General features: G+C 35.6%; 1 protein-coding gene and 1 non-coding gene across 2 annotated transcripts; one reads left to right on the forward strand and one right to left on the reverse strand.

Annotated features, from left to right (window-relative positions):
* The first annotated feature begins 2,137 nt into the window (after nucleotides 1-2,137).
* On the forward strand, nucleotides 2,138-5,301 carry LOC107798370 (receptor protein kinase-like protein ZAR1). Its single transcript, XM_016621346.2, has 2 exons — nucleotides 2,138-4,116; nucleotides 4,225-5,301. Exons 1-2 carry the CDS (start codon nucleotides 2,649-2,651, stop codon nucleotides 4,896-4,898), a joined length of 2,142 nt encoding a protein of 713 aa, XP_016476832.2. The 5' UTR covers nucleotides 2,138-2,648; the 3' UTR covers nucleotides 4,899-5,301.
* A 6,084-nt stretch (nucleotides 5,302-11,385) lies between these two features.
* On the reverse strand, nucleotides 11,386-11,492 carry LOC142178703 (small nucleolar RNA R71). The gene has a single exon (XR_012706968.1). It is a non-coding gene; the product is annotated as a small nucleolar RNA R71 (small nucleolar RNA).
* Between the last annotated feature and the right edge of the window lie 1,570 nt (nucleotides 11,493-13,062).

The raw sequence follows: 13,062 nt of genomic DNA on the forward strand, positions 1-13,062 counted from the left end.
AAGGTTTGAAATACATCTAATGGATGTGGTTACAGCTTATCTGTACGGGTCACTTGATAATGAAATTTACATGAAAATCTTCGAAGGATTTAAAATGCTTGAAGCATATTCAAAATCTCGAAAAATATACTCAATCAAATTATAAAGATCTTTGTACGGTTTAAAGCAATCTGGGCGCATGTGGTATAATCGCTTCAGTGAATATATACTGAAAGAGGGTTACATAAATGATGTTATTTGTCCATATATTTTTATAAAAAAAATGGCATCCGAATTTGTTATACTTATTGTTTATGTTGATGACATAAATCTTGTTGGAACTCCAGAAGAGCTCCAAAAGGAAATTGAATATCTTAAGAAAGAATTTGAGATGAAAGATCTTGGAAAGACAAAACTTTGTCTTGGTCTGCAAATTAAACATTTAGCAGACGTGATCTTTATCCATCAATCTGCATATGCAGAAAGGGTTTTAAAACACTTTTACATGGACAAAGCACACCCATTGAGTACACCAATGGTTGTTCGATCACTTGAAGTGAATAAGGACCCATTCTGACCTCTAGAAGAGGAAGAGGAACTCCTTGGTCCTGAAACACCATATCTCAGTGCAATTGGTGCACTTATGTATCTTGCTAATGATACAAGGCCTGGCATAGCATTTTCTGTTAATTTACTAGTAAGATATAGCTTTTCTCCTACAAAAAGACATTGGAATGAGATTAAGCGTATTTTGCGTTATTTAAAGGAAACTTTTGATATGAGTTTGTTTTATGCTAACAAAGGTAGTGCAGATCTTATTGGTTATGCAGATGCATGTTATTTATCCAATCTCCATAAAGCTCGATCTCAAATCGGGTACGTAAAATACATGTGGAGGTACTGTCATATCATGGCGCTCCACAAAGCAATCTATTGTTGCTACTTCTTCAAATCATGCTGAGATAATACCTATTCATGAAGCAAGTAGGGAATGCGTATAGTTGAGATCAGTGATTCATTTTATTCAAGAAAAATGTGATTTGGAATGTGATAAAAGATCTACAATTTTATACGAAGACAATACTACATGCATAGCCCAATTGAAGGGAGGATTTATAAAAGGAGATAGAACAAAGTACATTTCACCAAAATTATTCTACACACACGATCTTCTGAAGAATGGTGACGTTGATGTGCAACAAATCCATTCAAGTGACAATCCGACAGATTTATTTACTAAATCTTTGCCAACTTCAACTTTTACGAAGATGGTATACAAGATTGGAATGCGGGGACTCAAATATTTGAAACAAGGTTTTCACGAGGGGGAGTAAAATATGCGATGTACTCTTTTTTTTCTTACTAAGATTTTTTCCATGGGGTTTTCCTTATAAGGTTTTTAATAAGGCAGTTAGCAATGCGTATTACTAAATATGCGTACTCTTTTTCCTTCACTAGGATTGTTTTTCCCACGGAGTTTTTCCTAATAAGGTTTTAATGAGGCACATTATCTTTTAATGAACATCCAAGGGGGAGTGTTATAAATATATTATATTATGGATGTTCATTTACTACTCTGTTGTAAATAAGCTTGCTGGAGAAATTTATCCATATGAGACCCCGCCGTAAATATGTTTATCTATTTAGTACTCTATTGGAAATAAGCTTCTTGAAGAAACTTATCATTTTGGTACTCCGTTATGGATAAACATTACCCCCGGTAGAAGATTATTTATATCTGGTACAGTAACAGCTTATAAGCAACTTACAAGCAGCTTACACAACATCTTGCAGTAGCAGCTTACACAGTAGCTTGCAGCAGCAGCTTACACAGCAGTTTGCAGTAGCAACTTACACAATAGCTTTCTTTTTTCTATAAATAGAGGAGTTTTTAGTTCATTATGTACATAAATTTGAAGTTTGAATAATATATCAGTTTCTCTATACCTGTCTTTACTTTACGGTCTTTATTTTATAACATTTTTTATTTTATAACATTTTTTTAGTTTTTACTCTTTTTTTTCAACTGTTCCTATTTTGTTTTTCATATTGGCTTATAGTCCCCCCCCCCCCCAAAAAAAAAACAATCCTCACGATAAAACGAGAAATATAAAAATTGTCCCACATATATCCTTACCCCACTCCACTGAAACATACAGTGTTACTACATTAAAGCTTCTTTTTCGTTCTTTCTTCTGTTTGTTTTTCCTTAAGTAATAAGAAAATAGCCACCAAAGTATTTGATGCAATGGATGTGCTCTTCCCTTAATCAAAAGTTTCTGATTGAGTTTGGGTATGAAAAAATACTTGTTAGGGAGTATTTCTTTATGAATGAGACCTTAAGTGACTCGAATCTGGATATAGTTGTGTTCAAATACGGGTACTGAATAACGGATAACGGATAACGGATGAAAACCCCCCAAATAAAAAGTACATAAAAATACATTAATCTATTTTCCCAACGTCTTTCTTCCACTTATTAGCTCAAACCCCACTTTACCTTTCTCCAATATACACACACACAGTACCCCCTTTTTTCTTCTTTCCACTGTCCTCACTATCAACCCTTTCACACTCTCCCTTTCTTTCTCTAAAGCTCATAACTTGGTTTTCTGGTGTATAAAGGTAAGCTCTTTGAGACCAATTTTTTCCATTTTCTTGAGCTAAAAATGCTAGCTTTATATTTGTACATTTTCTTGGTTCTTTCCAATTCTTGTGTTTTAGTGAGTTCTTTGAATAATGAAGGAATAGCACTTTGGTCATTCAAGAAAGGTATAGGACAAGATCCTGAAGGTTCATTAAATAATTGGAACTATTCTGATGAAACTCCTTGTTCATGGAATGGTATTACATGCAAAGATTTTAAAGTTGTATCTGTTAGTATTCCTAAAAAGAAACTCACTGGTTTTGTTTCTTCTACTCTTGGATCTTTATCTGAGCTTAGACATGTTAATTTAAGGAGTAATTTGTTTTCTGGTAGTTTGCCTGTTGAGCTTTTTGAGGTTCAAGGTTTGCAAAGTTTGGTTCTTTATGGGAATTCGTTCTCTGGGGTTATACCTTTTGAAGTTGGGAGGCTAAATTATCTTCAAACTTTGGATTTGTCACAGAATTTCTTGAATGGGTCTGTTCCTTTGAGTTTGCTTCAGTGTAAACGGTTGAAGGTTCTTGATCTTAGTCGAAATAATTTTACTGGTTTTTTACCTGAGGGGTTTGGGGGTAACTTGTCTGCACTGGAAAAACTTGATCTTGGTTTTAATAAATTTAATGGTCCAATTCCAAGTGACTTAGGAAATTTGTCTAATTTGCAAGGGACTGTTGATTTGTCTCATAATATGTTTAGCGGTTCGATTCCGGCGAGTCTTGGTAATCTACCTGAGAAGGTGTATATTGATTTGACTTATAACAATTTGAGCGGTCCAATTCCACAAAATGGTGCTTTAATTAACAGAGGACCTACTGCTTTTATTGGTAATCTTGGGCTTTGTGGACCTCCATTGAAGAACCCGTGTTCGGCACAAAGTGAGGCAAGTTCACCGGAATCGGAACCTTTCTTGCCTAATAATTCTCCCTTAGATGGTGCTGGAAATGATGGGAATACCAAAGGTTTGAGTAGAGGTGCTGTAATTGCGATAATTGTTGGGGATGTGGTTGGAATTTGTGTTATTGGTTTGCTATTCTCGTATTGTTATTCGAGAATCTGTGCCTGTGGAAGGAAAAAAGATGAATCTGGCTTTGGTTTCCAGAAGGGAGGGAAAGGAAGAAAAGAGTGTTTATGTTTTAGGAAGGATGAGTCAGAGACGTTATCGGAGAATATTGAGCAATATGATTTAGTGGCACTAGATAATCAAGTGGCGTTTGATCTTGACGAACTTCTCAAGGCATCCGCCTTTGTCCTTGGTAAAAGTGGTATTGGCATTGTGTACAAAGTTGTGCTTGAAGACGGGCTTAACTTGGCTGTGAGGAGACTAGGTGAGGGCGGTTCCCAAAGATTTAAGGAATTCCAAACAGAGGTGGAAGCAATTGGAAAACTGAGACATCAAAATATTGTGACGCTTCGTGCCTATTATTGGTCTGTGGATGAGAAGCTACTGATATATGACTTCATTCCAAATGGAAACCTTGCCACTGCAATTCATGGTAAGCGTCATATGTTGACAATTGCTTTCTTGTTTATCGTTTTTTTCTCCAACTTCTCATGAATATTTAATTGTTAATTATGGGTTTTTGGCTTGTCTCAACCCTTAGGAAAACCTGGAATGGTGTCATTTACACCTCTTTCGTGGTCGATTCGCCTGAAAATAATGAAGGGAACTGCTAAAGGGTTGGTTTATTTACATGAGTATAGTCCCAAGAAATATGTTCATGGTGATCTGAAACCATCTAATATATTGCTTGGGCACGACATGGAACCCAAAATCTCTGACTTTGGACTTGGACGTCTTGCTAATATAGCGGGAGCATCCCCTACGTTGCACTCCAATCACATGGCCTCCGAGAAACCACAACAAAGTAAGCAAGGCAGTGCACCATCAGAGGCCGCGACAACAGTTACTTCAACTACAACTTCTGGTTCTTGTTACCAGGCTCCCGAGGCATTGAAAGTGGTGAAACCATCGCAGAAATGGGATGTTTACTCATATGGAGTGATTTTGCTGGAAATGATTACGGGAAGAACCCCGGTTATCCAAGTAGGTTCCTCAGAAATGGATCTTGTCAACTGGATTCACTGGTGCATTGAAGAAAAGAAGCCACTTTCAGATGTATTGGACCCGTATTTAGCTCAAGATGCTGATAAAGAAGAGGAAATGATCGCAGTTTTGAAAATTGCAATGGCGTCTGTTCACAGCAGCCCGGAAAGGAGACCTTCAATGAGGCACATATCTGATGCACTAGAAAGACTGCCCGCGTCCTCTGACTGAAAGATTCAAACACTGCCCGTGTCACGTTCTCTTGGCTAGCACTGAAGTTTCAGCATGTAACCGATATTGTGCAAACCATTAACCGGTTGGAGCAAAAAGAGATGGTGCAGAAATATTTATGACTAACAGTAGTAATCTCCACTTGTTCTTGTTGAGAGATCTTAGTGAAGGAAAGTCTGTTTGAAGAGCATGCCAAAAAAATTTGTTACTGTTTTTTCATGTGTTTTATGTAGGTTTTTTGCTCTAAATTCAGGCTTTGTTGTCTATTTGTTGTTCGTTCTGTTGATCAAGAACATAAATTATTGTTTCTATTTATTACTACTGCTATTCATCTTTGTTCGTCAATGAGTATGTAAATAACAATGATTGTCAAAACAATAAAGAATTTATGGTGTAGCAATAACTATATGTCTCTGGAGTCTGCAACTTTTGGTACAATTTTTGTCAATATTCCTTTGTCCAGTACTTGAAATTCTTTAACTATAGGGATTAATGTTTTCTAGTGCTAATAAATGCATCTTGGTGGCAGCTGCATAATTGTCTCATCTACCCTTCTCATTTCTGCAATAAACTTTTTGGTGACAGCTGCATACTGTCATGTGACCAGAAGGTCACGTGTTCGAGTCGTGGAAACATTCTCTTGTACAAATGCAGGGTAAGGTTGCGTACAATAGACCCTTGTGGTCCGGCTCCCGCGCATAGCGGGAGCTTGGTGTATTGGGCTGCCCTTTTACTGTTTCCGCTACTTGAACCTATGACCTTCCAGTCACACTGCAGCAATTTTTACCATTGCACCAGCTTCCTCTTCTTAACTTCTATATACTAAAAGTTATAAAAAAAAATATGTACGATATCAAGTCACTTAAAAGTTAATTATAGTAACCGTCCATATAAAGTAAGATTAGTAACCTAAAAATACATGAATGTGCTTATTATTTTGATGTATGGATCGAGCGTAGGTAAGTATTTTCGCGAATTCAGCCTAGGCAAGGGAAAGAAGAGGCTAAAATCATAAGAATGATATGCAAATGAAAATTTGGGGATCATTTTTCAGATTACTTCAGCTTCAGCACATGCATTTCTGTACAAATCTGTTTGATTCTTGATCATTTGCTTTCTTGATTCTTGATTGTGTCAATCTACCTAGCCCTCAAAGGAACAAGTCAAATATGCAAAGCTTTCAATAAAAGGGGAGTCTTTATATATTAAAGATGCACCCTTTCCATCCAATGGCTCGTTGCAAATATCGTCAAAAAGACGAATTTAAAATTTAGAATTGATAGATTCAGAGCGACATGTAAATGGAAATTTTCAGGTCTTTTTGTGCATACACACCGATATAATTTTTTTACTAATTTTCGAGCAAATAAGGTTGCATCTGCCTCTGGCATGGGCGGATCTTGTTTAATGACGGCGAGTGTGGTCTGAATCTATTATTAAATTCTAAACTTATAATTTCAGAAGTATAATGGATTCAATAATAAGAATCGAAAGAATTAACCCACCCAGTCTAAATTCTGAATCTCTTTCTTATTTCTTATTTCTCATTACACCTTTTTCAGATTCCATACAATCATCAACTCACCATCTTTTCTTAGTGCTTACTGTAAAGCTAGCTATAGAGCACATGAACTTTTGCCAAAAGACAATATTACAGATACACTGAAGCTTATTGCCATTTTAGTAGGTAGCAATGCATTGAGACAAAGTATGACAGCTTTAGAAGTAATAGTACTTTTAATCACTGTGTTTTTGGACATCTAAAAATCTAGGTCTATTTCGATATGGTTGGATTTATATGTCAAGAGTTCGAACCGTAAAATCAGCAACTGATGCTTGCATTAGGGTAGTATACCTACATCATACCCTATTAGGATGCGACCTTCCCCGGACCCTATCTGAACGCGGGATGCTTCGTGCACGGACCGCCCTTTTTTGGTCTTAATTAGTTGAAACTTTATGGCTGGAGACCAATATTAAATTAATGAATTTTTAGTTTGAAAAAAGCTTGACATTTTCTTGGTCTTGATTGGCTACTTAAATTGCAATATATTTGACTTTATAATAGTGCTTTATTGTCGGAATGTAGCTTGTCAACTCAATGCAGTAGCACGAGCTCTATTTTTTTCTACTATTTCTAATCATGATTGCGCCATTCATGCCAACTACAATGGGAGAATTTGGTACCTACGTAAAGATTTTGAAAAATATTACTCAAGTGTATTAGTATTGATCTTCAATATTAGGGTCAAATTAATCACCTTTCCTCCGTGTTTTAGAAATTTAATTGAAGAATTTGTTGTCAAAGAATCATAGATACGATTCACCAAATAACATGTACATTAAGTTGTTAGTTTTTGACAGATGAATTATCATTTTTAATAATTATAATTATAGCCTACCTTTATAGATATTTAATGTAGGGCTTTTTTCACTTATAACCCGCGCCAGAATTTATTTATATTCGATAGTCGAAAAAGTATATAAATTTTTTATAATTTTGTATATAACATACAAAATGTATATATATACAAAAAATATATGTTTTTCGGCTATTATTTTAGGAGCGGCTATACATTGTCATTTTCCCATCAATATGTACCCATGTTTCTACAAATCAATTCAAAAGACTTCAATTGCTATTCTTTCCCATATGGATTTGTTGTTTACTTTTTCTAGCCGATATGCATAAATATATATTAATTATATATATTTATACACATATTACATATGAATTATAATATATATTATACATTTTAATGTAAGCAATCAGGTGAACAACCGTATAGATTATTTCTTCTAAGAAAAAAGGGGCAACATAGCATCAAAGACTTGGAAAAGTGAAACCAGAGATATATGACAGCATGGTCCATAGGAAAGAGAGGCCCACTCTTTTGCTTTTACTCCTTTAATACACACATATTAGCTAGTTTTTTTTGTTTCTCACTCGGTGTCCGGTATTTATATTAGGACCCGACTAAATTCAGATTCGCGTCGGGAAGTTCCTCATTGGGGGGTAAAGCGCTCCCTAACAAGGGCGACTCCATACCTAGGGACTCGAACCCGAGATATCTGATTAAGAATGACGAAATATTTATCACTCCACCACAACCCTTGTTGGTACATATTAGCTAGCTTAAAAGAATTTAATTATCGATAACAATTGAAAATAGAAACTTGAAAAATAAAACCATTAATCTAGTACAACATGTTAAATTATACTAGTAACTTAATAAGTATAGCATTCTTAACGCTATTGGTATATATAAAGTTAAGAAAAATTTACCTAGCTATACTATAATAGAAACCTATTTACCACATTTATTTAGGTTCCTTAATAATTACTTTGTATATTTATATTTACAAGCTATACATAAAACCATAAAAACGAAAAAAATTCAAGATCTCTTAAATTTAGCCTATCAGTTACACAACACCCACTCCCATTCCCAATAACCCCTACATTTAAGATTCTGTTCTTTTTTCAAAGGATTTCAAAAATAGTTTATCTCTTTCTTAATAATCACTCAAATATTTTCTTATTTTTTTTATACCCACTCCCCCCAAAATTGCCGATTTTTTTCCTTTTTCAAAGGTATTGAAACCCAATTTCTATCTTTCTTACCGATCACCCAAAATCTCTCTTTCTTATTGATACAATAAAGACAAAATTCGAAATATAACTTTAAAATCTTGTTTTCTTTCTTTCTTTTGTCTCTCTTTCAAGCTTTACTCTACATTAACAATGTCTTCACTAACAATAAGAATCATTATATGACTTTTTTATAGAGATCTTCCCAAATTGCTATCTCTTTACTAAAATACAGGTTTGAACTTCGATTTGCAGTTGCTCTATTCACTAATAGGTAAAAAATCCAAATTATATGATAATTTTATCATATTTATTTTAGAATTATATCACAATTGTATTAAAATTATATGTGACTTGTACATGATACATCAACATCCAAAATAATACTTGATACAATACTAATTCAATTATAATACGTTATATTAGATTTTTAGTGTAAAGTTGTGATTGAAACTTGAAGAAGATGAAGATCTTAATTGTGTCACAATATTTTCAGAAATGCATCGTGATTGTATTATAATTGTATATGTATTATAATTTTTGCATGAATTGTATTACAAATGTATGATAATTATATATTCATTGTATATTTTTACGAGCAGTTGTGAGTTCGTGACCAATTTTATAGTTTGTATCACAAATATATGATAATTGTATATCACTTTATTAGTTTTGTATCATGTATTATTTTGGGTATTAATGTACCAAATACAAGTTAGATACAATTATGATACAATTATGTTTTAGGCATTGATGTATTGTATCTGATACAATTCAAATACAATTATGATACAGTTATCATATAATTATCATACAATTCATGCAACTTCTTCTTTTTCGAGTTTCAATATGAAATTTCACCTAAAGCCAACTTTATACTTAACTAATATCCCTCAAAATAGAGATATAAATTCCAAAGTATATTCTCAATCATTTGCAAGAATATACAATCCAAATAAATCATAAATTCTGAAAATATGAATATCGACTGATAATCGGTTCAATATATGCATATTTTGATATATATCGCCTCACATTTTGCTCTTGTCTCAATAATTTGAGATGTTTAATATAATTATTTATGCTAAATTTTGGTATTTCTATGTGGAGGGATCATTCGAATGCAATTTGGGACGAAAGGGCGCGAATTGGAGCGAAATCGGGATAAAAAGTTGAATTCACGCTGGCTGTGGCCCAATTTACAGCAGCTAAAATATTTGAGCGCCAGGGCCAGCGCCCCACGCTGCCCTGGACGCTCAAGACGGAAAAGTAGCCTTTTTCGACTAGGACTCGATTATTTCGACCCCTAGACGCCCCCAACTCATATAAAAACCAACCTAAACCTATTTTTGCAAGGGGGGTGACTTTGAGAGAGGAAGGGAGGCGCCAAACACTCTGAAGCACGGATTTGATTAATTCTTTCATCCCTTTCCTAGTACTCATTGATTTTATGTTTGAAAACTTATTTTTGTTGATTGTATGAACATGAGTAGCTAAAAACCCTATTGTTATAGGGTCATGGGTGATACATGAATGTTGATGTTTGAAGTTTAATTTGACGAAGTTGATTTTTTCATATCGGGTTGTTTATTTAATTCTGTTCTTAATTATTTTGCTGAGTAGCTAACAGTGAAATACTATCTACGAATCTAGAGTTGAACTCGAAAATGGGAATTCTAGATTGCATATAGAATTAAATAGAGCAAGTTCTTGAACCCGAGCATTGGGGAAAAGATTCGCAATTAGGATAGACATATACCTAATTGCCTTGCTCGGTTGAAATACATGAATTGTAAATGCATTCTTGTTAATCTTAATTCCATAGATATATAGGCATTGAGTTAGCTTGAATAAGCGAGTAAGGACTCGACAGATTCTTATAAGTAATATCAACCATGTCAATCAACAATCCAAAAAAATTAATTAGTCATTTTAAGCTAAGAACGTAACATGATTGATAGCTAACCCGTGACCCTGGAATATTATCTCCTATTGATTGTTATTCGAAATTATTTAAGTATTGTGGTTGATTTCTAGTATTTCATTACTTGATAGTTTTTAGGTACTAAATTAGGAAATTATCTATTTTGTGAGAAATCAGTTGAATCGATAAGTTATTTGAGTTTGAATTAGTCAAAAGTTAATCATAAGTCTTCGTGGGAATGATACTCTACTCACTACTCTATTACTTGACGACCATGTATACTTGCGTGAGTGTGTTTGGTCGCAACAAGTTTTTGGCGTCGTTGCCGGGGACTTAGAAATTAGCTACTTGACTGAGTTAAGCTTTTATTAGTTATTTGTTCAAACTCTAATTTTTACTTTACCTTGTTTGTGTTAACGCATGCTCTTCTCTTAAATGCGGAGGAGTAGAAGTGCAAACAATCTCCTTCCTCTTGATCCTGAAATTGAACGAACACTTCACAGAGTGAGGAGGGAAGTCGAAGCAAGAACTAGAATAAAAGGAGAGTTGGACATTGTAGTTCAACCACAACCAATAGAGATGGCATGTAATGAAGAGCGTGCGATGATAGACTGATACGATGATAGACTGATAACCCAATCTTGCTAATATGACTCGGGCTATTGTGAAGCCTGATATCACAGGGCATTTTGAACTCAAACAGTACATGGTAAAACTGATTCAGTCCACAGGGCAATATGTGGGTCTATCTTATGAAGACCCGCAAAGGCACATTCAGAATTTCTGGAAATTACGGATACCTATAATTATCCGAATATTTCCAAGGACTATGTCAGGCGGACACTATTTCCCTTTTCACTGCTGGGGGAAGCTAAGAATGGTTGCAAAAGGAGCCCGCGAACTCAATCCATACTTGGGATGATTTAGCAAGGAAATTCTTAATCAAGTTTTTCCCCACTAAGAAGACAAAGTCACTGAGGAGCCTGATTCTTGGGTTCCAACAACGGGATGGCGACACACCGCGTCAAGCTTGGGAAAGATACAAGAAGCTACTCAGAGACTGCCCGCATCATTGTCAGACTGATGAGGTGTTGGGTCACACTTTTGTTTATGGGCTAGACGAGGCATCAAAGATGAATCTTGATTCAGCTTGTGGGGGTAGTTGCACGGCGGGGCCTTATAGTGAAATACAACTCTTGCTAAATAACTTCACTGCTAATGACCATAATTGGCAAGGAGATGGGGACTCACGAAGAACAATTAAATAGAAGGCAGCTAGATTGATTGAGCTTGATGACTTCTCAGCCATGAGAGCCGATATAGCAAAATTGGCAAATCAGATGAATATAATGACAATGCAACAAACACAACAGATGCAACATGTACAACAAATGTCTATTTGCTGCGAACTATGTGGTGACAATCATATGAGTGACATGTGCCCCACGAATCCTGAATCTATATACTATGTGGGGCAACAAAGTAGAGATCCAATGAATCAGCATGCACAATATGGAAACACTTACAATCCAAATTGGAATAATCATTCCAACTTTTCATGGGGCAAAAATCAGCCGAATCAGAATCACTATAGGCCCCAAGGAAATTTCAATCAGCCCTAAAAGCCACCCCAACAAACAGAAAAGAGTACGGATAACTTGCTGAAGAAGTTGTTGCTTGACAATCAACAGCTCAGGACCGATTTCAAAAACTCTTGAGAGGCAAATGGGACAGTTAGCAGCAAATCAAAACACTAGACCTGCAGGCGCTCTTCCCAGTGATACAGAGAAGAACCCTCAAGTTAATGCAGTTACACTCAGAAATGGGAGAGAACTAAAGGAAGTGCCAAAGAAGAGAAAGGACAAGCCTATACCTGAGAGGGAGCTAATCCCTAAGGCAATACACGAGTCAAAGAAAAATGATACAGGTTCAGATCCAGTGGAGGCTGCAAGGCCACCACCACCTTTCCCCCCAGAGATTGCAGAAAAAGAATGATGATCACATGTTCAACAAATTTCTCTCTATGTTGAGCCAGGTTCAATTAAATATTCCATTGGTGGATGTACTTCATGAAATTTCAAAGTATTCTAAGTACATAAAAGATATAGTGGCTCACAAGAGGAAATTGACTGAGTTTGAGACAATTACACTTACTAAGGAGTGCACTTCAAGGGTCCAAAACAAGCTTCCTCAAAAGCTTAAGGATCCTGGCAGCTTCACCATCCCTGTGCGAATTGGTAATATTGATATGGGTCGTGCTCTTTGTGATTTGGGGACGAGCATAAATCTAATGCCCTTGTCCTTGTTTAAGCAATTGGGTTTGGGAGCTCCAAGACCAACCACTGTGATGTTGCAATTAGCTGATAGGTCCATAACCTACCCTGAAGGAGTGATTGAAGATGTGTTGGTGCAAATTGGGAAATTTATCTTCCCAGCTGACTTTATTAGTCTAGATTTTGAGGCTGATGAATAAGTTCCAATCATATTGGGATGACCTCTCTTGGCTACTGGTGATGCAATAATTAAAGTGAGAGAGGGAAAAATGATTATGAGGGTGGACAACGAGGAAGCAGTTTTTAATGTCTACAAAGTGATCCAACTTCCCCGCCACTATGAGGAGATCTCTATGATATCTGTTATGGAGGTGG

Source organism: Nicotiana tabacum, chromosome 24 (assembly GCF_000715075.1).
Source record: "Nicotiana tabacum cultivar K326 chromosome 24, ASM71507v2, whole genome shotgun sequence".
Lineage (NCBI taxonomy): Eukaryota > Viridiplantae > Streptophyta > Magnoliopsida > Solanales > Solanaceae > Nicotiana > Nicotiana tabacum.